The 25,633-nt window shown below is 40.7% G+C and overlaps 1 protein-coding gene across 1 annotated transcript; it reads left to right on the top strand.

Moving 5' to 3' along the window:
• Positions 1 to 750: 750 nt before the first annotated feature.
• LOC126203556 (uncharacterized) lies at positions 751 to 25,229 on the top strand. The gene is made up of 2 exons (XM_049937878.1): positions 751 to 897; positions 24,725 to 25,229. Exons 1-2 carry the CDS (start codon positions 751 to 753, stop codon positions 25,001 to 25,003), a joined length of 426 nt encoding a protein of 141 aa, XP_049793835.1. The 3' UTR covers positions 25,004 to 25,229.
• Positions 25,230 to 25,633: the final 404 nt, after the last annotated feature.

The raw sequence follows: 25,633 nt of genomic DNA, 5'->3' as shown, positions 1-25,633 counted from the left end.
TATTACCTTAGTAATGTACAATATAACGGAATCACTGGTAAATTAAGTTGCCGCTGTTTTGTGGTACAATGTAAGCAACAGTAATTGACAAGAGAGTCTAGGATACAAAGGTAAAATTTCACGAAGTAATGTCCCCTCGTACCACAACAAACACAAATGAATCACGAACTTCGAATGCAAACTAAGACTACAACTGTCTGGAATGAAAATTTCAGGAAGAGGGATTGGAATCAGTCAGAGATCAAACACAGAACAACAGTAACAGAGGAAAACTTCATCCAAGGCTATAATGTAGGAATTAAAAAAAAATAGCACGGATATGTAAATCGAGCATAGCATGTCAAGTGATTGGGAGATGATAGTAAAATTAAACAAGTAATTAATTGTATAGTAGTTGGAGAAAGAGATTTAGCTCAGCCGAGAAACAGATGGCTTCAAAGAAATGGAAGTTAATTACAAAAGAGTTATTTTGGTCTGTACAAATTTGAACTTTTTTACAGGTTTCTCACAGCTGTAATTGCTCTACACTTTGTTCTCGTTGAGTATCCGCTGTGTTACCTTCCTCTAGACTTCCACGTTGCAGATTTATTTCTTTTTGTGCTGCCCAGAATCCGGCGCTGGCTGCGAGGGCCATTATACGCACATGAAAGAAACGCCTCCACAACTTGTAGTAGTGACGAAAGAAGGTAAACCACATCGTGGTGACGACACGTCCTTCCCTCCTTCCACCTGCCGCAGGTCGCCTCTGGGATGACAAATCAGCACTCCGAGGCCATTACCAGAGACCGAATGAGCATAAAAGCGCGGACGCCTCCAGAGAAAGACGCACACGGTAACCCACCGGACTCCAGAGAACACGTCGCCGTCCCACATCCTCAGCAAGACATGACGAATGCCGTAAGTATACTCACGGTTTTCTACTACTGTTCCTCAGCTGAGGAAAACCCTCCCGTTTCGTCTGCACAGTCCTTCTGGTAGCATTTCACTAAAAACGAAATACAAACACTTTACTGTTTCGAATATTCTAACGTCGACTTTAATGTTATCTGGCACTTCATATCTCAATAAGCACCACAATTGTGATCATAATGCTCTTACCGTTTTCTAGCTTGGACACACCATCCCTTTCGTTCCTTTAGTGCTCCTCTTACATCTACTTGTATGCATCCTTCTAGAAACAGTGTGCTTTAGCTAACCCATTTTTCCACGAAATATTATCTCGTAAGAGTGCACGTCCGGCGCCGAATACATTAGAGCTTCTTTGAATTTTGGTAAATATGACAGAATTCCTAGCAGAAGAAGCTGTTAGGACAGGTACTTAGTCTCGTCTGGTTGGCTCGTTAAGAAACTTGACTGTGGAAGCCTAGATTCTGGGTTCGATTACAAGCCGAATATACTCAATCATATTACAGTCTACCATACACTTTTTCAAAGTCTTTTTAACACTCTTACTACATCTACATCTACATGTACAGGGCGCAAGTTATTGTTCACTTCACAACAAAATTTGCGACTTCATTTAACAGTCTTAGCTCGAGCGAAACGACGGAAGAATGACTGTCTCTCTACTCATCGCATCGCACCCTAACCTCTCTTAGCCTACCCTAGTTGTCCCTCCAAGGGGTTTACAGTGAAGGGTGCTAATTGTAGACCTTAAAAATATCAAACACAAGTTCTCTATGAATCGTGAGAACTATATTTTCATAACATTCCTACATGTTCTCTCCTTAACTGTCATAGAAAGTATAAAGACCTCTCAGAATCCTAGTAGCGGCCTCTCAACAAAACTAAGAGCTCTGTTTACCTACCCTGTTACTGACTTTAGGCGTTAGTTCCATTTCATGCCAGTTCATAACGTATGCCGCTAGATAATACTTAAATGGTACGACAGGCCGTTGAACTTGCAAACAAATGCTACCCCATTTTTGTCTCATTACTAAAGGCATTATCGTTTATTTCTCCACTTTTAAAGGGAGTTGTTGTACAGACACGAAGTAGTAATATCGCCCAAATACTTTTGAATTATCCTTGAATCATCAAGAGACGATAGGCTACTTGCATTCGACTGTATCGTCGTAAGACAACAATCTCACAGCACTGCTGACATACCTGATGAAGAACTAACACGTATTGAAAACATATAGCGCCCTATTACACATATTTGTTGAACATTCGACGTTCATTACACGAACTGATTTTATCATTCAAGTATTCCTCTACTCATTCACATATCTGTAAAAGTCAGAGGACCATATTTCGGTTATCAGTAGACGAATTGGCGCAATTTAATGCCTTTCATAAAGCTAAAAATATTTAGCCTGTCTGTTTACCAGCGTCTACTTTCTCAGAAACACAGTGCCTGAAAATGTGAGCTGTATTTGAGCTGTGTGCATCTTCTTGAATCCGTGCTCAATCGTTAGGAGGCTTCTTTCTTACAGCAATGTCAAAGTAAACATGCCTGCGTTATTATTTACAAGTGATCAGGAGACAAACATTAGGGAAACAGGCCTGTAATACTAAGCGATCATTCTTTAACCCTTCCAGTGATAAGATAATTATAAATATTTCTGTATACACTGTGTCAAGTGTACATCACATGCCAGTGAGCTCCTATTAGTTTTTTATCGCTTATTCTATGTAGTAACTCTTCATTTCTTGTTTAAGCTATTCGCTTCGTACTTCTAGAACACCATATTTTCTGAAACATCAGATGCGTTTTTTAGTGATGTAGAAAGGATGATTTTATTCCAGGTCTTCTGCTCTTGCTCTGAAATTTTAACTGTCCTCCCCAACCGCTGTTGGTGGCACATAGTGTTAGGTGGCTTCCTTACCGAGAGTGAAAGAAGTGATCGGTACAGACAAAGTGGGAGAGTGGATTGAGCCTTCAACCCTCGACCCCTGACACAATGTTAGTGAAAGCGTGGCAGCATTACGAATGCTGCAACACAGCACAGTGATTCAGACGACCTGAACACAGCTGGAAATCTCATCAGACCCATGGAAACGCGTAACTTGTTCTATAACACACGGTTGAAAGGCATGGAATAAGAATGAACGACTGGGTAAAATTCTGCCAACGACGAAGTGTATTTAGAAATGCAGGTCACCCTCCGAGTAGGCGAGCTGTTGGCGGAAATAAGCGGCGGACTTTTCGATGCAACCAGTTCGGCCTGGATACCTTAAATCTGCACGACTTTACCGAGATCTGAACCGTGTGCTTCCCGAATGCGAGTCCAAACCACACTACATGTCATCCGAAATTTTTGGATAGGTGGGCAGCTATCACTGTTGGAATACTGCCCTTTAATAACGAAGTTCTCGGCACAACTGTCCACTGTCCTGTTACGCCTATGGAACGTAATATTATACATTTAGTGATGAAAACCTGAACATAACCCCTGATGCCTTGTCTAAAGTGAGTTAGCTGCGGTTCGTTACGTAAAATTGTACCCCACACATAACAAAATCGGTGTTCTGATATTAATAGAATCCGTCTACCGTGGCTAGCATGCCTATATGTGAATAGTAGTTTGACGTGACGAGTGCAAATATTTACAGCTGTTCACGGTGACAGTACGACTACAGCGAATTTCGACTCAACGATCATGACACATTGCGATAATGAAATAAGAGTGATCAGCTAAAAGTGACAGTTGGTTGAGAGAAACGAAATGTACTTTATCTCTAACACGTCGACATCTTCTACATGTGCATTCCAAAGAAAAACTGAACTCTGGTAACATTTCGTCCACAGGTATCATTCAGTAATCAAGTACCATAAGCAGAAAATGGAGTCCAGTTTCTTTTTCATATCCGTCTGGTTTCTAACGTATATGTTACCATAATCAATAAATAATATCACACATAGGAAGTAGGCTAACAGTCTGTTCCTTGCCTGTATTTTTTAGATTCTATTTGGCATATTTAATTAACAGCATGGTTTTTTCATGTGTTGCAACACGTGTCAGTGTCGAGGACAAAACCAAATGCTATCTGTTTTTAGATTTGCTACAAGTTCATAATTTTTTTCTCATTTTTTATTCATTGTCATTCGTAACATGCCTGTAGAACCCTCTCAACACTGGATGTGTTATGGATTACAGTTTGTTTTGACAATTCAAAGTAGATATTACTTTAAGTTATACTCTGGTATGAAGTCACAAAGGCTTAACAACTCACTGATTTCGACATAATACAAGTCCTACGACCAAAATATACTGAAACGAGTAAACAAGACGAAAATGTCACAGAGGATACACTGAGGTAGTGTGCTATAAAAATCCTACAGGTGACACGATAAGATATGATAAATCACTGTTGGTATGCATTTGGTATATTCACAATTAAATTCATATGAGTGTCTTGATATACACATGAACTAACAATGAAATGTTCTTTTGTATGTCCTACAAGAATTGTTACTGTTTGATGGTCATTGGTTGACACCTGGGAGGGTGAAATGAGACATCAGAAGTGAAGTAGATTTGTTTAATTAATTTCTCTATTCCGGCCCTCAGCAGCGGTACATCAGGAATAGCTCGACAGAGCGTCTGGTTGCCTCTCATGCCAAACAAGACACGGCCAACATTACTGACAATGCAAAGAGCAGGACCGAGCATGACGTCACTACTCAAATGCTGCAGTCAGCGACGTCTCAAATTGCGACTGTGATGCCGGCACGGCTGTGCAGACAATACTGCGGGAGGGGTCGTGACCTCCCTTCACTGAGCAAGCGGCTCTCTGCTCTCCTGAGGCAGGGCTCGCAGCCTGCCCTGTCCAGAGGTCAACCAGTGGACACCGAACTGCACTCCAGGATGCCGTTACGAGTGTCACCGGCTCCTGGTGTGATACTGAGGAGAACATATTTTAGTACGTGAATGACTGAGTACTTATACGTTCCAGACTAAGTCCATTTAGGGCTTAAAGCATGTATTGTAAGCATTTCCGTCGTGTCAAGTGAGGAAAGAATTCAGTCCTTCTGCTAATGTACTGCAGCATCAGCTGTTGTTGTACCGTGCCCTGCTGGCTCTGCTTCGTAATGCATTTCGCCTGTGTTAATAACACATCTGTCTACCTTCAGCTGGCTATGTTACATCTCACTTCTGCTCTTGCATTCTTCTTGACAGAATATGGTCGACATGCCACATTAGAAAAGTTGTGGATAGAAAATTGAATATTTGTACATGTCCATAAGTAATATCTACATAGAAGAAAGGAACAATTTACTAGAGCCAGATTTGGGAATTATAGCCTTCAGTGTACTTATACCAGTGTTCATATTCATATAGGAGGTACATAAGGACATTTATAAAGTCAAGCTGTTAATCTTAGTAGGTATACCAACCACAAATTATTTTCACGATAACATTAATGGATTTCGCCCCGGTTAGTATATTAATTTAATTTATGTCTCATAGACTGAAAACCATGTACTGACGACAGTGTCACTGCGATTTCCCCGTTCCTGTAAGTATTTAAAGTCTGATGAAATACAAACAGTGAGAAAGCTAGTAACGGAAATGTCTAATGTATGCAATCATTCCGAGAGTGTTCAATTCTATTTTATTAAAAAAGGAAGAAAGCTTAGGGTATAACGTTCTGTCTATGACAAGGTCGTTATGGGTGTCAACAAGCTCGATTTCGTAAGGTTGGGGACAGAAACCAGATGCTTTTGTTTCAGAGAAATCATTCTGAGATTTGTCTGTGTAATCCATTCTGGTGAGCGAATGGAACGAATTCAGTGTCTCAACCATGGTGACATCCGGCTCGATTATTGTAGTTCCATTTGTAGGTTTCGTAGCGGCGCTACTTCTATGATGGTATCTGATAAATTATCAGGGGGCATACCTGGAGCAGATATGGAACACAGATAATTTTTCCATTGTGCCAAAAGTGCATGATCACATTTTGTCGCAAAAATGAAATATTCTCAGAGAAACCATCTATCAGTATTTTAATTAGATAATTTAATTTACATGCTGACCCTTTATTCCCGTTACAGTCATTTCAAATACCTTTTATCAACATAATATTAAGATTTTTTTTTGGTAGGGGGAGGGGGGTTTACACCTGGGCAATACTATATCCACATTGTAAAGCAGGACAGATCTAGTACTTATTCAACTGTTATCTCCAATGTGGTGAGACGATTCTTTGAATTGCAGAACTCAGAACTAGAATTTCCACAGATTGTCATAGAACATTTTACAATGCAGATTCGGTAGATCGTTATCTAATGTTCCGAGACCAGACTTGTAGTATTAGTTTCAATCTTGGGCACTTCCACGCACAGTGCAGTAGGAGCTATTTTTGATAGCAAATTCCATTTGATAAAGGTATTAGTCATACTGCGTGTAAGAACAGCATAATGTCAGCGTGGTACAAAACGTCACAAGCAGCTCTTGATAGCGAAATGGACAGTTATACACTTACTAGTGCTTCAGATTGTGATATCTTTTAACTACACGGTTAATGATCCACAAGGAAAGTCTATTACGTCATGCAATTATTAGAGGGTAAACACATGTTGAGACAAGAAGCGGAATGACTTCATAGGCTCTTTTGTAGGTGACGCGAATGTCAGGCTTCGGTTCATTGATAGGACAGACAGTAATAGAAACGTTGTTGAACGATTTTAACCGACTCGACCAAATGTGTGCAATTCGCGCAAGGCACTGACCCCGGGGACGTTGCAATACCAGTGTCGCTGAGATGTTTGGTGTCGAAGCAAGCATCTGGTAACGTGGTAAGGCTTCGATAAGTATCGGAAGGAAAATATCAATATTGGCACAATCGTAAGGTATGAATTAATTTTTTACCTATTTTAAGTTTTATTTAACTCCGAAGAAGATATTCAGAATACAGGGGAAAATATGGAAAGTATTACATATGTATATGAACCGTTCTTGGTAGAAAATAAAATACAAATGCAAACATTAAAAGGCAATTACTCCTACTACAACCAAAATTAGTCCTATTGAAAACTTTTTAGGTATACGAGCTACATTGGTTTCGAGTCATGGTGGACTCATTATTTTAACCTCCAGAAAACTTAAGTATGAGAATTTATTCTTACCGACTGTATCAGAAAGCGAGTAATTTACTTTCTACAGATTGTGCAGACAGAATGAGGCACATAATAGCTTAACAGCAGTTAACAATCACAAATTATTACCACATTCCATCTCTGAATCGACATGGAAAATACTAAAGGACAATAAATAATAACATTTGCCACAAATTTCCTAATGGTTTCTACAGCGTAGATGTAAATTTAACATGGTAATTTGGAAACAACGAAGACCTCTGATCTGTTACGGAGTATCATTTCTGTGCACCCATTATGCAGACTTATCATTCTCGTACGTACACTGCAGACAGAACAAAATGAACATTGGGACGGTCCCACAGACAGGCCAAAAGCTATTGCAAATTGTGTTTATTCGCAAACAACCAGGTTAGGTTATGTAATTAACTGCGAGTCACGGATTGACACAACATCAAGTTCGTTGGCGTCAAATACTTAACTTTTTTTGTGTTTTAGTTTCAACAAACCTGACAAACGTAGACACTGAAAAGAATTCTGCATTTAACGCCAAAGAACGTTCATTAAAGCGATATAGTTTTAACCCATTTCCTGAAGATGGTAGCTTGTAGGAAACTTGTGGTCTGTGAATAAACACACATTACAAAATCCTTTTTTTTTCTCGTGAGACAGTTCTGTAGGTGCACTGAAGCTATGAAACATTATTTGTAGGAAAAAGATGCATGTACGCGAGAATCTGCCACAACGAGGCACTCTTGCCTGTAGGGAGCCTTCATGTAGATCGGTTCTCACTTGAACAAACTAAGTGGGTAGGAACAGAGCGTCAAAACTTCACATAATGCGTTTAATATGACAACACTCGCAAAGACAGTCAACAAAAAGGAACGGGACTGGACGGAACAGAATGTTAGAATCAGTATTTCATGGGAATCAAGTGTTGAAGTGGCCATTCTTGTTTCCTTATATCTGAGATTGACCAATTTTTGTTATGCAGACTCATGTTACAGTTGTGTATTTTGCGCCTTTGAGTCTTTACTTCCATTACTTTGCCCTGTTTTTGGTAAGAAATGCAAATGTGCCATGAAGAACCTTAATATTTTTTCCACTCAGCATTCTTCCACAAGACAGGCCACAAATCTCAAAGTGAAAAGTTATTTAGGTTTTACGACACCTGTCCTGAGAGGAAGCGTACGCTATGTATAAATAACAACATAAATAGATCAAGCAGTTTTCTGCAGTTTAAGTTTTATAGCAGTAAGGAAATCAGCTCTATTAAAGGAGGAAAATAACCTTGTTCTGGACGTTGTATGGTACTTAGCAAGGGAAAAAATACAGTGAATATTTTTTGAAAGATTTCTTGAAGACTTCAGCTGCCATTCTTTTTATTTCCTGTACGATTGTACAATTACGGCCTTAGGCCGTTTTCAAGTATCTAAAACGGAAGTACCATACATTGGATACATTAGTGACACTTGTGATTTTGATGCAGGGACAAGTCATATCTGTAGATATACTAGGCGCGTTATAACATACTTTATGGATGAGATTTTTGTAGCAGATATTGTCATATACGTCCTTGCTCGTATGACATAATGTTATACTCAGAAAATAAATTCGAGATGTTCGCGCTATTTTAGGAGCACGTTACTTTCGAGCAGTTGTTGCAAAGCTCTTACATTTAACGTACCTACACAGGAAGATTATAATTATCTTACAGAAATTTGCTACTTAACATGCATATGCTTGTGTTTCCGGTTGTATTTAGTTATCGTTCATCATTGGTGTAAATATGACTGTATCTAATTTCTTTAAAATAACTTGTAAATATTTATTGTGTTATTGTTGAAGCACGTCATTTTTGAATAGTTGGTACAAAGATCTTATACATCACATCTATCACAGTATTGAAATGAAGAGAATGGCAGCTGAAGGCTTCAAGAAATCATTCAAAAAATTCATCGCAGCAGCGGACCCTATCGCATTGCAAATTATACAGCGAATAATTTTAAAAAGTTCTCAAAGTAACGCCTTATGAATTTTGTTTTATGTTGAAATAACTTATGCGAATGTAACCGGGTAACGTCATCGACAACCACCGATAATTCGATAGGAGCACACCTTGCCATCTACAACGGAAATCTGCAGGAAATGAGCGCTCTACTTGTAAATTTAAAGCTTCGGCTCTTAGAGAAACTTCGTAAAAATTAGACACACACACACACATACACACACACACACACACACTCACACACACACACACACACACACACACACACACACACACACACACACACATGCATAGACACAAACGCATGCTCTCGCGTGCTTTAAACACTAGCCCCATCACAAGCCAAAGATGACCGAAGTCAGACGTTATCAATAATGACATTAATAATCAACGGGTGGTGTAGCATAAACTCTGTTTCAATGTTTTTGACAAGTGAGAGAGCAGGACTCCATCCAGAATTTAAACAAAATTAACCATCTATATTTATAACGTTACTTGCTACTTTCATTTCCACAGCTTCCTTAAAAACACTATGCCGTTGTTTTACCGTTGTCACCACCTGTAACCCACAGTGACACAGATTCGGATTCATTTATTTTACGACGATTTCTAGTCCTGAGAAGCAAGGAAATCGAAGAGAGGTAATACGATTTACCCATATCTCTATTGTAGATCTCTCCGATCTGTAATGTCTGGTAAGCAATGACGTCACGGCTGTTAAAATTTTCTAGACCTGCAACTTTATCAACTTTCGGTCCACGTACCAGAGCAGCTGTGATCAATCATTACCGTGCTGCATGGTATCGTTGTTGCTAAAGGTAAAGTTAAAATGGTTCAAATGGCTCTGAGCACTATGGGACTCAACTGCTGTGGTCATAAGTCCCCTAGAACTTAGAACTACTTAAACCTAACTAACCTAAGGACAGCACACAACACCCAGCCATCACGAGGCAGAGAAAATCCCTGACCCCGCCGGGAATCGAACCCGGGAACACGGGCGTGGGAAGCGAGAACGCTACCGCACGACCACGAGATGCGGGAGGTAAAGTTAAGAACTCCATACAGAACACTGACGGACCATGCAGGATGACTGGAACACCTACGTGATTCTCAGTATTGGTAGAAATATTGTCCATTGCTTTATAGACTGTAAGGCGAGCATGCCTTCTGCTCCTATACTGTCGAGGCATCTTCTGTGTGAGTGGTCCTTCTGTGCCTCGTGATGACTGAGTGTTGTGTGATGTCCTTAGGTGAGTTAGGTTTAAGAAGTTCTAAGTTCTAGGGGACTGATGACCATAGCTGTTAAGGGGCTCCGGAACGCCCTATACTTGCAATGTTAAAATAACGCTTATAAATTACATCTTTCCTCACAAAGTATTTGAGGTAGGAAGTTGAACTTTTTACAGATTATTTATTGGAATATGGGCTACAACTTAACACAGGGATTTTACAAAATTTTAGTTCAGTTATTAAAGATGATTTTTTTTTCAATTGTAATGAAAATTCACAACATTTTTTTGCAATTTTTTATTTATATATTCAAAAATATACAGTTTTTTGGAAAAAGGCTGTGTTAAGTTATGCAGAAGGTACTGTGTAACATATACTGAAAGTTTGAAACAAATATGTATGGAAGATCCTTAGAAAACATGTAATTAGTATGAGAAAATAAATGTTTTGGGAATCGAGCGACAAAGATTGGATTAACTTTTTAGTGCATTCCAGGTCCATAGGATGGATTATCTTCATCCTCTGCAAACTCCTCCTCCAGCTTCCTCTTGTTCCTCCTCCTGTTTACTCTTGCTTGTATTTCTAGACTCTTTACAGCCCTGTCTGCAGCCCGAAGGCGTTCCTTGTCTAAAGCAAGCATCGCTCGTACCATGTTAGAACCTATCTTCATTCCCATATTTCTAAATACCTTGCACCTTTCTTAAAAGCCTTCAGAGGATTTCTAATAACTTTACTTTTACTCATTATTATACTTCAACAAAACAGAGACTCAAGAAATAGAATTAATTACGAATATTTTCGAGATAACGACAGAGTAAATAAACATGAAACAATCGACAATCACACCAGCGATATATATTGAACCATCACAGGTTAGCCACAACACATACTTTATCTCACATCACTAAAATGTACCTGATGAACACGGACGTTAATAATAACACCATTTGACAGCAGTTTAACAGCGCCACAGGGGTCATGCCCATGTAGAACACATTTAAAAAAAAATTAAAAATAGTTGTAGTCTTCGGAATTCAATAAATTATATATCTTTTAAAAGGTAATAGTCTGCAGATTCAGAAAACGCAAAAAAGTAAAAATTGAACTTTTCATGATTTTGAGCCTTTCCGGAGCCCCTTAAGTCCCATAGTGCTCAGAGGCATTTGAACCATTTTGTGAGTGGCCCAGTGCTGTTGCTCAGTATATTGCATTAGCCACATGGGATACACTCAGCGAATACGCAACCGCTTGTCTACCTCTGTTTACAAACAAACCAACGGGTACGCGTGCTGCTAGAAAGACTACAGCACGCGTACGGGATAACACGTGAAACGTCCCCTTTCAATAATTTTACACTACTGTGCTTAACCCTGACACACAATATTTTTTTTAGCGCAACGCAATCTGACTTTCAACACACAATGTTTTGTTAGCGCAACGCAATCTGACTTTCAAAATTCTCTACAAGAGAATGGCCCTGACTAACATTAAACTATACCTTTCACAAATCACTTACCTCACATAAATCTTCGCTGCTCAAGCTACTGCAATACAGCGAGCGCCACTACTGCCAGCTAAATAAAAGATTCAAACTATGGAAGGCACTAACTACTGATAGGGATAGTTAGCAAATGAAAGATATTAATAGAGAACAAACAATGTATTTACCTTGATATCATGACAAATTACAAAACTCCGCCATCTCTCTCCCCACATCCACCACTGCTGGCGGCTCACCTCCAACTGCCCAACGCTACGCGCTGTTCACAGCCAGCTGCCTAACACTACAATGGTTGAGTATTACAACAATGCAAAGCAGCCACAGACTGCACACGGCACAGCCGGTGATTTTCATACTGAGGTGGCGTTACCAATAAAAAAACCTAAACAGCCTACTTACATAGCCCCCATGCTCCCCACAAAAAATTTTACAAATTGGGTTGGGCAGTGGGCAATACATATTTGTTAAAATTTTTCATAATCGTAATTACAATAACAAATAAATCAAATGCACACACTTATTGATACAATGTTGGTCAAAAGCTAAAATATTCTCACAGTCCCTAAAGACAGTCCTGATCATTCATCACATTGCAGTGTTTTTCTCAAAGTCTGAGCAGTAAAAGACAATGCACACAGACATAGTGGATTTCCATGCAGTCTTGAAGAAGTAGTGTTGTCCTTCCAACGGAAAGACAGTGCTGACTCTTGACATGCTGACAGGTAATGGGCCACAACAGAGCAAACCCACAACAGAGTCAGTCGAAGTTTTGAAGAGTATTGGTGTGTAGGTCATCACAGAGCAGACCCACTGTAGTCCTGGTAGAGATTACGGTATTGGTGGGCCACCAGAGGTGCAGACCCACTGTAGTCCTTGTAGAGATGGCTAGCAGCCATCTGTTATGACTGTGCAGGTACACAATCACCATTGAAGAGTCTTGCGGATAATATAGCAAGTCCATAACCACTACTTGTGCACTCACAAAGTTTTTGGAATTGTCCTTAGAACCAGCAATGCTGTTATCCAGTCCCTTGCTGAATTATTAACACACGTGCAAACACTAACAGTCCCTACTTGTCACATATTGTCCATATATTATGACCAACAAAAACGTGTGCAGTGAAATGTAACTTACAAGTTACTTAATTTGATGACCTGGTGTCAATTACAATTTTATAACATAAGAATACAATAACAACGGTATAAAATACATCACTAAAAACATAATAATACAGATAACATTTGTAGGAATAGGGGCTTTACAAAAGAATAGAAATAAACAAATACATCAGTGTTACAAAAATAATGACATAAGTACATACATAAAGATCAGAATAACTTTTGGAATATCAACTTCCACATGAGCATTAAAACAAAACAGAACAAATACTGTTTAAACATGTTTACAAAGTAAATAACATGGTATTAGAAAAATTCTACAACATAGGTCTTATCAGATAAACAACTAAAGACAGGAAGTACACAAATACACAAGGGAACACAAACACATAGTGGGATAACACAAGGAAAGGACAGGGTTTCTTTTACTGCAGTATCTTGCGAACAAAACTTTTTTTGTTCTTGGAGATCTCCCTTCGTTCCTCATTATTTCCAAAAGTCCTATCTGTACCTCTTTTCTGTATTCCAACCATAATTCTTTCAAAATAAATATGGCTCATTGTACAATACTCATTTTGGCCCTATCTGTTTCTTGCGGCTTCTCAATGCATTTCTTCCAATTCATCATAGTTAGTTTCTTATATAGTCTACCCCCTCTTAAGCTAACTTAAATCTACTGAGCTCAGATGTATATACCAAGGGACGAGGCAATGCAGCATCACATAAAACAATAAACATCAATGACAAATATTTCAAACTGGCAAAGCAAGCTACAGTAAATCTAAATTACCAAGCAATTCAACATTACAACTAATATGAGGCAATGCGCAGCAAACAATAAAATAATCATTAGTAAAACTGGCTTAACAGCGTAATACAAAATCAAATTCAGTAACATTATGCCTGGCAAACAGCAGAAGCAAAAGCAATAAATTATATCTAAACATGACAACGCTCAAGCAGAAAAATATTACAGTAAAGACAACAATGCAGATAAGGGAAATGTATAATCACATCTTAATGTCTATGTAATTAAAGTGGTGCACCACAACAACTTATTGTAAAAAAATATTACCATGTACTTGAAAAGAAAATTATGTGTGCAGTAACTGTTACTAGTCCCTTCTTATTGTTCTTTCCATTCCAAGAACTCCCTTTTCGAAGAATGTGGGTCATAAAGTAATTATTTAATAGATCTGTTGACAGAAAGTGTTCACATTAGCAAATGATTTTTTTTTTTTATGAAACCAATGCTGCAACACAGCTGGAAACTAGATATCAAATGAAATAAGCAACTATGTACAAAGTAAAGCATAAAATAATCATTCAGTAGTCATGTGACATTTCATAAGTTAGAAATTCTCTCAACTCTCGTAGAAAGACGCTTGTCGTAATCAGGTGTGCAGATGTAAAAATATTTCTCGTCATTTCATTAGGCATTTCTGTCGCCATATGGCATTTCTCTCAACTAGCACGACAATAGCCGTGAAATGTTGCGACGCTTTCTACAAAGGAACGTCAAGCGAGGATAATGGCTTCCCCTAATGGCTTTTTCTTCTACCTGTGCCGCTGGAAGGCTGATGGCTTTTTTTTTTTTTTTTTGTTCGGGCGGCTGTCGCCCAGGTGGGTGCCCGCGACGCATTACGTGCAGGTGGTCACTTAACTTTCGTACGGAAATATTAACGACAGCAGTTTGCGCTAAAATGGCAGTCTCATATAAAAATATTTCACAGGTCAAGAATTTGCGTTGCAAATCTGTAGAAACAAAATCCTATAAATATAAGTGTCCAAAAAAAATATTCGTCAGCATTGTGATACATTCACGCATTTACACACATTTCATAATTCTAAAAGTACGATTCTCGGTTTCCAACATACATCTTCACAAGGCAGAGTTCCTAACCGCTACTCATTACTCCTTACCTTATTACACATATACAAATTCGTCGACGCTTCTTCAATACTTCATCATTAGATACATAGCATAATCAAATTCTTCATATAACATTAGCTTATTAATCATAAACATACCTCAACAACATAATACACATCGTCGTCGTAAATATAACATCATAACACCTCAGTCAACTCTCAAAAACGTCTTTCTGCAATAATTTCAAATCCTAAAAAAAATTCTCTGCTCATTTCAATAGTGTCATCTACCTCAAACGTACCTTAAAAATCATGATCTCATACCAAATACATCATTCAAAGCTCTCATAGTATCACAATGGTTCCGAAAAAATATGAACAGTTCACAAAGTATAGACAAAATACAATTTCGTAAGTGTGAAGGTATCCAACTGTGTAATTACGTAAACATCTGTCACTGATGTAGTAAAAAGAATGTTTGTTTCTCTGTCAAATAATCAGATAGCTGTGTAATTTATGTGTTAGAGAAATATGGTACCGATGTGTAAAGTTGTATAAGCAAATACCATATTAGCTAGGGCTCCTTGTGCTCGCCAAACACATGGTACACAAAGTAAGCATGTACCCCCCTGAGGATAAATGTAATTATACCCTCAGGTGTTACAAATTACAGCAATGGAATGAAATGTATGACGGAAAACTTTCTTTGCAATTTAAAAATCTTAAAAAATAAATGTTTGAAGTACAAAATTAATCACTCAAATACGTGTCCTGTAGCGCTAAACTGTGCGTCATGTTGTAAGATAATCTCTGTGGAAGTGTCGTAGTTATCGTCCTCCGAAAGCTAAGTTCTGCAGAAGTCAATGTACTTACCTGATGATACACAAAAGTGAAATGCTTTGCGTATAGATATCTTAGTTATTACGCTTATTGTTGTGATGAAGAAAGTACTGTACTGTAACGTATTGTTGTGCTACGAAAAAGGCTGTCTCATTGTTGCTATACCACAAAAGTTACTACTAAAACATGTTTTAATTTCTTGAATAATGCCGAAAAACTGTGCAGATATAAAACAGATACACCGCAAAAGCAACATTGTAAATTGTCACTCATTAGTAACGTCGTGATAAAATCCTGTAGCTGTCACATAAACTAACCACTGTGTCATTTAGTATCTCTCAGAAAGCACTTTAAATCCAGAATGTATTTTCAAATAAACCAAAATGTTGCATTAAAATCTCAAGTTAAAAAAGCACATTATCTCTCAATAAACGGTGTTACATGTGAAATGTGGTGTAAACCTTTGCTCTTCCTAGTACGCAGAGTTTCAACTTTAACGCAATTATCAAGTGGTATACGTCGGTAAAGAATACTGGAATTTTTCTTCAAGGTTAGCGTCTGTGTTATTTTTCTCGGAGCCAGCGGGCGCACGCGGCTGCCTGCTGTGCGAGTCATTGTCTGTTTCTTTGCTGGCGCGCGTCGTTATTCGGATTAGGAGACCGAACTTCTACAAATTCGCCTTGCCGAGAGGGCCCAGCTCTGTTTGAATCCCGCCAGTTCTGATGCAATTCAGGTCTGTCGTTACGATCACATCGTCTGTCGTCATGTCGGTAGTTTCTGTGGTTTCTTTCTTGTCGGTTAAGTGGTGGAGAATTTCTCCCTGAATCGTAACTGCGCGCTGGACCGTTGCGTCTAAAGTTATTCTGTCCCTCGTAATAATAATTGTTTTGGTTCCCATATTGTCTGTTTCTCTGATTGTCTCTGTGATAGTCATTACCGCGGAGAGGTGATCTTTCCCTGTAATTATTACTACTCTGCCAACGGTTGTTATACGGGTGGTGTCTGTTTCGGTCACGATTTGTGTTGTGAGAATAGCCTTGTCGCGTCCAGTTATTATTTCTTTCATCGCGGAATTGCGACGGATGTGATCTGTAATTGTTGTGCTCCTGCGTTCCTCGATTGTCAGTGTCAATTTCCAGTTCTTGTAAGAGTCCTTGAAATGCTTCAATGTCGTCTTTGCAACGTCCTGCCAAAATAATGTGTCGCAAATGTTCAGGCAGTTTGATTAAGCAAATGCGGATGAGTTCTGAGGGGCTGTATGGGTTTGACAGGTACTGATTCTTGTGCAAAATGTCTTCAAAATATTTCACAAGACTGGAGAATTCAGATTGTTCGAAATGTTTCATCATTATGATGCCATGTTTTACTCGGTCTTGTGTGGCTTGAGACCAATATGCTGAGAGGAAGGCATGGTAAAATTCTCCTTCACTATGACAATCGTGAATGACCGAACGCATTCTTACAGCTGGTTCATTCTCTAAATAGCCACACATAAATTCTAATCTGTGTTCTAATGACCAGTTGGGGGGAAAACAATGAGAGAATTAATGAAGCCACGCTTGTGGATGAATGTCGTTGGCAGAATTCTTAAACGTTTTGAATTTACGTGTAGTAATGAACAGCTTATAGTCAAAATCATCGTGTCGGCGAGTCGCATATCGGTCATTGTTACGTCGTGTCGGCGGTTCCATCTCAAAATTCGGTGTGCCTTGCCAATTTCTTTCATAGTTTCCGAAGTGTCCTGTGTTATTATTTTGTGGTTGTTCCGTATTTCTATGTCCCTCTTCCCGTATTGGGGCGCGAGTGTCCTCTGAAATACGTAATTCTTGTATTACCTGTGTCAGCTGATCTTGTACTTTGCGGATTTCTCTTTTGTGTTGATTCAGATTTTGTTTCAGATTCCTAATTTGTTCGCATTCTTCTGTGTCATTAAAGACTACCGGTTTTGTGTCGTTCAGATTATCATCTACCTTCGTAGATAAATTAGTGAACTGATCCGAAAGTTCGGCTACTTTCTCCGATAGTGTACTTATTTCCTCAGTGTATTTTTCTGAACCAAGTTTCAGAGTGTCCATTTGTGTTGAAATCGAATCTACTGTGTCCTTTAAGTTTTCTTGAGTTTTTGCAAGTTGCGTAACCGAATCGGTAGATGCAACTGAGTCAATTTTAGCCGACAAGGTCTCATGATTTTCATGAACAATGGTTTGCAGTTCTTTTATGGCTGCTTCGTGATTCTGTATTGCATTTTCATGCCGCGAAAAAATAGGTTGGAAATGCTCACAAATTTGTGTTTTTACATCATTACAGACCTTTTGACATTTCGATTCGATGTTATGTAACTCAGTAGTTAAATCTTCACGTGTTTGTTCAAGCGTGGTGTGAAGATTTTGTTCCATTGCATCTAACTGTAGCTGTGTTTGTCTCTGGTGTTGTTCCATTGCGTCTAACTTTTGAAGCTTTTGCTGTGTTTCTCTCTGTTTTTGTTCCACTGTGTCTAACTTTTGAAGATTTTGTTCCATTTGTTTCTGATTTTGCTCAATTGTGTCTAACTTTTGAAGATTTTGTTCCATTGTGTCTAATTTTTCAAGCTTTTGTTGTGTTTGTCCCATTTGTTGTATTAATTGTAATAACAATGCACTGGTGTCTGGAACATGTTCCTCAGTGCTTTTCGGCAGTGCATTTTCACCGGCAACATTCACATTTTGACAAGCAGAAAATGTGTCTTGACTCATTTGAGAAAACGGTGATGACCCAAAACCTGAATCTACAGTATTTGCGAGATCGTGTCGTGTCATTTCGGCTTCCTGAGGCGAGCTATTGCCGACCGATCGATCGATAATGCTTCCCTCTTCACTAATTGTTTCACTGTCCACGCCATTGTTTGAAACCCGCTCCATTTCCCTATGCGCAATTACCAGATTACTACTATTAACATTAGTTAATTCATTATTCTGCGGCGCTAACATACTGCTTTCGTCTTCGCTGTCATTTCTCAATTTACTTTGGAGCCTAGTGTTACGTTTTTCACACGCCATTATTGTCACAGTGTTTCACACGACAACACAGAAAAACACAATTTCAAGAGCAAAAATAAGAGAACACATTAACATAACACTGAAAATAATATCTAGTTAATTGCAGCTGCGAAATACTTGGTGCAAATCTACATGCATGCCACAACTATTTTACTGTACAACAATGAAAAACTACAACTACAATGGAAATTCTCTCTACAATTACGCGCTAGCAATAAACAAAATCTACACTAATTACACAAACTACAAGAAAAAATCAGAAGATTCCAGTGAGGTATCCTCGGCTAAGGGTCGACATATGAAACGTCCCCTTTCAATAATTTTACACTACTGTGCTTAACCCTGACACACAATATTTTTTTTAGCGCAACGCAATCTGACTTTCAACACACAATGTTTTGTTAGCGCAACGCAATCTGACTTTCAAAATTCTCTACAAGAGAATGGCCCTGACTAACATTAAACTATACCCTTCACAAATCACTTACCTCACAAAAATCTTCGCTGCTCAAGCTACTGCAATACAGCGAGCGCCACTACTGCCAGCTAAATAAAAGATTCAAACTATGGAAGGCACTAACTACTGATAGGGATAGTTAGCAAATGAAAGATATTAATAGAGAACAAACAATGTATTTACCTTGATATCATGACAAATTACAAAACTCCGCCATCTCTCTCCCCACATCCACCACTGCTGGCGGCTCACCTCCAACTGCCCAACGCTACGCGCTGTTCACAGCCAGCTGCCTAACACTACAATGGTTGAGTATTACAACAATGCAAAGCAGCCACAGACTGCACACGGCACAGCCGGTGATTTTCATACTGAGGTGGCGTTACCAATAAAAAAACCTAAACAGCCTACTTACACACGCAGACACTGGACTTAGAAAATTTCTGATCGCTAGCGTCGTCCGAGAACCTGTAGATGTACATCGAGAACCGGGGGCTCAAGGATGTGACAGTTTCAACGATTTAAGTAATAATTCTGTTGAGAAGGTGTCAGTCTTCGTGCAGCCGCTCGAGCAACTGCATTCAACTGCTCACACAGAAGATGCCACGATACTATAGCAGGAGAAGGCGTACTCGCCTTACAGTCTATAAGGCAATAGACAATATTTCTATTAATACTGAGAATCCTGTAGATGCACAAGTCGTCCTGCATGGTCCGTCAGTGTTCTGTGGTGGAGTTCGTAACTCTATCCTTAGCAACAACGATACCGTGCCAGGAACTCGGTATCGTTACATTCCAAAGAAAAACCGGTGCCAAGACAATCTTCTGCAAAGGCGGATTTGTTCGGCTGTTGTAAACGTGAGTGCCGTTTATGCTCAGTACACCCGTCCTCCACAGCCTTGATAGTCTGACCAATACATGACATGCCACAACTGCAAGGAGGACGGTAGACTGCCGCCTTACGCAAATAGCGATCATCCTTTACGGAACCTAAAATGACACTGACCTTAGTTGGTGGTTGAAACACACACTTCACGACATATTTTCGCAAAATACGACCAATCCTGTTCGAAATGCTCCCTGCGTAAAGCAGAAAGCCGTAGATTTTGTTGCCACTTAGGTGTTATCATCACTCACCCGGTACCTAGTTGGTAGATAGCAACAACGAACGTCTAACCTTTCACTATAACCATTCTGACGAAAGGTGACTTTGGGGTGGGCTAACTCAGCGGACAACGTCTCAGGGACCAAAATAACATGGGCCATGTGAACCAGGGTGTAAGGTACACTTCACGTTGAGCCGGATGTTGACGACTATCAACCTGCAGATACAAGTCAGTGTGAGCAGACTTCCTAAAAGCGGTACGTCCCAACGTACCTTCCACCTTCCTCCTGACCACCACATCCACCTCCATCATGAAAGGGATATTTCGATGGATTGAATTCATGTGTTCTAAAAATTCGTCCACATACTCACCGCAACGAGAGCAAACAGCAAAAGTATCGTCCACATATCTGAAAAAATTTCGCCCATTACAAAGCCACCGACTTGAATGCACGTTCCTCCAAATCTTCCGTAAACATATTGGTAATAACACGTGACAACAGGCTTCCCACCGCAGTTCTATCCCTCTGCTCGTAGCGCTGGTAGTTGGATAAAAAGTAAGTGGAAGTCAACACATGTAGAAATAGGTTCGTTAATTTAGCACAAACCCTAAACAGAATCAACGGTAACAAATCAGACAGAGGAATACGAGTGAATAGAGAGATCACATCAATACTGATTAGAAGATCACATTCATACACAGGCATTCCCTCTACTCTACACTCCTGGAAATTGAAATAAGAACACCGTGAATTCATTGTCCCAGGAAGGGGAAACTTTATTGACACATTCCTGGGGTCAGATACATCACATGATCACACTGACAGAACCACAAGCACATAGACACAGGCAACAGAGCATGCACAATGTCGGCACTAGTACAGTGTATATCCACCTTTCGCAGCAATGCAGGCTGCTATTCTCCCATGGAGACGATCGTAGAGATGCTGGATGTAGACCTGTGGAACGGCTTGCCATGCCATTTCCACCTGGCGCCTCAGTTGGACCAGCGTTCGTGCTGGACGTGCAGACCGCGTGAGACGACGCTTCACCCAGTCCCAAACATGCTCAATGGGGGACAGATCCGGAGATCTTGCTGGCCAGGGTAGTTGACTTACACCTTCTAGAGCACGTTGGGTGGCACGGGATACATGCGGACGTGCATTGTCCTGTTGGAACAGCAAGTTCCCTTGCCGGTCTAGGAATGGTAGAACGATGGGGTCGATGACGGTTTGGATGTACCGTGCACTATTCAGTGTCCCCTCGACGATCACCAGTGGTGTACGGCCAGTGTAGGAGATCGCTCCCCAAACCATGATGCCGGGTGTTGGCCCTGTGTGCCTCGGTCGTATGCAGTCCTGATTGTGGCGCTCACCTGCACGGCGCCAAACACGCATACGACCATCATTGGCACCAAGGCAGAAGCGACTCTCATCGCTGAAGACGACACGTCTCCATTCGTTCCTCCATTCACGCCTGTCGCGACACCACTGGAGGCGGGCTGCACGATGTTGGGGCGTGAGCGGAAGACGGCCTAACGGTGTGCGGGACCGTAGCCCAGCTTCATGGAGACGGTTGCGAATGGTCCTCGCCGATACCCCAGGAGCAACAGTGTCCCTAATTTGCTGGGAAGTGGCGGTGCGGTCCCCTACGGCACTGCGTAGGATCCTACGGTCTTGGCGTGCATCCGTGCGTCGCTGCGGTCCGGTCCCAGGTCGACGGGCACGTGCACCTTCCGCCGACCACTGGCGACAACATCGATGTACTGTGGAGACCTCACGCCCCACGTGTTGAGCAATTCGGCGGTACGTCCACCCGGCCTCCCGCATGCCCACTATACGCCCTCGCTCAAAGTCCGTCAACTGCACATACGGTTCACGTCCTCGCTGTCGCGGCATGCTACCAGTGTTAAAGACTGCGATGGAGCTCCGTATGCCACGGCAAACTGGCAGACACTGACGGCGGCGGTGCACAAATGCTGCGAAGCTAGCGCCATTCGACGGCCAACACCGCGGTTCCTGGTGTGTCCGCTGTGCCGTGCGTGTGATCATTGCTTGTACAGCCCTCTCGCAGTGTCCGGAGCAAGTATGGTGGGTCTGACACACCGGTGTCAATGTGTTCTTTTTTCCATTTCCAGGAGTGTACATAAGAAATCTGCCGAGTTTTTAATATGGTGCTCATACCGGCCTACTATAAGGCTCAAAACAGCAGCAATGTGTTTTGCTACACGATATGGTGGACCACCAGTGTTACACACAAACGTTAGAAGAGAACTCCTGACGTCCATCGTCTTTGGTGTTTACAATGTATGTATGTGTATGTTACCATTATGGGGTCTATCTAAAAACCGAGGTGTTAAATTCTCTTGCACAGCGATTACTTCCTGCAGTTTTGCCTTGTAAGTGGCAGGGTGTGCTCCTATCGAAATATTGGCGGTTGCCGACGACGTCACCTCTCCGCATTCTCGAAAGTTATGTGAACATTGCATCCGGCAGGAGAAACTAAGCTCTCACATTATTTGATGTGTTTGTATCTGTATATCTTTTCGCCGGCAAGTAAATGTCGACGTTTCTAAACGCCTGGATGAAGCTTCTCCTGTTGTTACACTTTTCAGCAGTTTACTTTACAAACTGTATCAAGAACATTAGTTATGAATTTTTCTCCTGTCATTAATATACTTTATCACCGCTAATTCCTTAATACTGGTACTATTCCTCTTATGTAGTTTTCTTTCGTCATTAACAAACCTTATCACATATAGTTCCTTAAGTCTGATACCATATTCTAAGTAGGCTGTTTAGGTTTTTATGTTGGTAACGTATGAAAATCACTGGCTGTGCTGTGTGCAATCTGTGGTGTTGTTCCATTGTGTCTAACTTTTGAAGCTTTTGTCGCATTTGTTGCATTAATTGTAAAACAAATGCACTGGTGTCTGAAACATGCTCCTCAGAGCTATTCGGCAGTGCATTTGAACCGGCAATATTCGCATTTTGAAAAGCAGAAAATGTGTCTTGACTTATTTGAGAAAACGGTGAGGATGCAAAACCTGAATCTACTGTATTTGCCAGATTGTGTCCTGTCATTTCGGAATCCTGAGGCGAGGTGTTGCCGACAGACCGATCGATAATGCTTCCCTGTTCACTAATTGTTTCACTGTCTACACCATTATTTGCCGCCCGCTCCATTTCCCTATGCACAATTACCAAATTACTACTTTGAGCCGGTCGGGGTGGCCGAGTGGTTCTAGGCGCTACAGTCTGGAACCGCGCGACCGCTACGGTCGCAGGTTCGAATCCTGCCTCGGGCATGGATATGTGTGATGTCCTTAGGTTAGTTAGGTTCAAGTAGTTCTACGTTTTAGGGAACTGATGACCTCAGAAGTTAAGTTCCATAGTGCTCAGAGCCATTTCAGCCATTTTTGAACTACTTTGAATGTTAATTCATTACACGGTGGCGCTAATAAGCTACTCTCGTCGTCTGTTTTACTGTACAACAATGAAAAACTACAACTACAAAGAAATTCTCTCTACAATTACGCTCTAGCAATAAACAATAGCTACACTAATTACACAAACTACAAGAAAAATCAGAAGATTCCAGTACGGTATCCTCTACTAAGGGTCGACATATGAAACCCCCACTTAGAAAAATCTATGAGTTACTGTGCTGATAAACCCCTTACGTTATTTGATTTTCAAACAGCTGAGCAAAACTGAACGTACTCAGACATTTCTCTCCTTACTTATTCTGATCAACACTAAACTGACACACAATATTTTTAGCGCAACGTAGTCTGACTTTCAATAATCCCTACAAAAGAATGGCCGTGACTAACAATAACCTATACCTTTCATGAATCACTTACCTCACAAAAATCTTCGTTACTCGAACTACTGCAATACAGCGAGTTCCAATACTGTCAGCTAAATAAAAGATTCAAACTACTGGAGGCACTAACTAATGATAGGTATAGTTAGCAAATGAAAGATTTTGATAGAGAACAAACAATATATTTACCTTAATAATTTATATATATATATATAAGTTCATGATATCCAGTATTACAAATTTACTCTTTCTGATGGACACACGTCCAGATAGTCCGTTCTCAAAATTCTGCCATCTCTCCCCACACATCCACCACTGTAGGCGACTCACCTGCAACTGCGCAACGCTACGCGTTGTTCACATCCAACTGCCCAACACTACAATAGCAAATATTCCAATACCAACCAGCCACAGACTGCACACAGCACAGCCAGTGATTTAAATACAGAGCGCTACGTGACGTTACCAACATAAAAACCTAAACAGCCTAACTACAATATTATGAGATTTTGTATCACGGGCGGTACCTCATACCCTCACTTTGTCCTCTCCTTGCTGGGGTAAGTGACGATGAGTTGACGTTCCGTCTAGTTTGAACTGACCACCATTTCACGGTACCATTACCAGCCGTTCCTTCCAGTTCCACGGGTGGCTCGGCTTTAAGCCTGTGCTTGTTGCCCGCAGGTGTTCGCCGTGGTGATCCTGTCCGTGGTGGCAGCCGCCGACGCTGGCTTATTAACGCTGCCCGGTGGCGCCATCGTCAGCCAGTGGCCCCACCAGCGCCAGAGACGTATGGACAGCGGCGTTCCTCGTACGTTCGGTGTCAGCGGAGTGAAAGTCGCCGAAAACAGCTTCAACCCCGTTGTTGTTTTAAACAGCACCGGCTTTCCCTCTGCCAAAAACCCCATCGGAACCTTCCATCCTGTACCTTGTACTCAGCAACAAACACCCTTCTGTCATTAAACCCAGCTACGCCTTATGCCTTGAAGGCTACCCTGGCTTCTACCCGTGTGCTTTCGTCCTATCTGCCGCTGGTGTCTGTTCCTACCAGCAGTTCTGAGCTCCCTTATGGTCCATCAGATGATCCAGTTTACTACATATTTTGCAGATACGAATCTGTAGTAATGTGTACAGTTTCTGTGAATGAAATCTTATCGGTGCAGTTACAATAAAAGATATTTTCTTTTAATCATGTCTCGGTTACCAAAACCTTCATTCTTCTGTGTCAATGTATTGCTGAATCACATATCCAGATATTTAAGCAAGTGTAAATTTCAACGAAACCAACATTTGCTTTGCATATCCATGTATGTGGCACATATATTGTACACATGTGTTTGCATGAGAGAGAGAGAGAGAGATTGAGAGAGAGAGAGTGAGAGAGATGGAAGAACTGGGGAAGACTATGATAGAAAAAGCAGAGTTAGGTACAGTGGAAGAAAAGAATGATGAACAGAGAGAAAGAGAATGAGAAAGACAGGTAAGAAACAGAGGTTGCCAGTGATTTAGTGGTAGAAAACGAGTGAAGCACAGGCTAGAGAATGTGAAGAAGTTGGCCATATGCGGGTAAAAGACGCTCACCGAAGACTATGA

This window comes from Schistocerca nitens, chromosome 9 (assembly GCF_023898315.1).
Source record: "Schistocerca nitens isolate TAMUIC-IGC-003100 chromosome 9, iqSchNite1.1, whole genome shotgun sequence".
In the NCBI taxonomy this organism is placed as follows: Eukaryota; Metazoa; Arthropoda; class Insecta; order Orthoptera; family Acrididae; genus Schistocerca; species Schistocerca nitens.
The sequence above is the reverse complement of the archived record's forward strand: the minus strand, read 5'-3'. Positions and strand labels throughout refer to the sequence as shown.

Coding starts and splice junctions, on each gene's coding strand:
- LOC126203556 (XM_049937878.1), top strand. CDS start 751: ATGACAAATCAGCACTCCGAGGCCATTACCAGAGACCGAATGAGCATA. Junction 898..24,724: donor AGCAAGACATGACGAATGCC/GTAAGTATACTC, acceptor TGTTGCCCGCAG/GTGTTCGCCGTGGTGATCCT.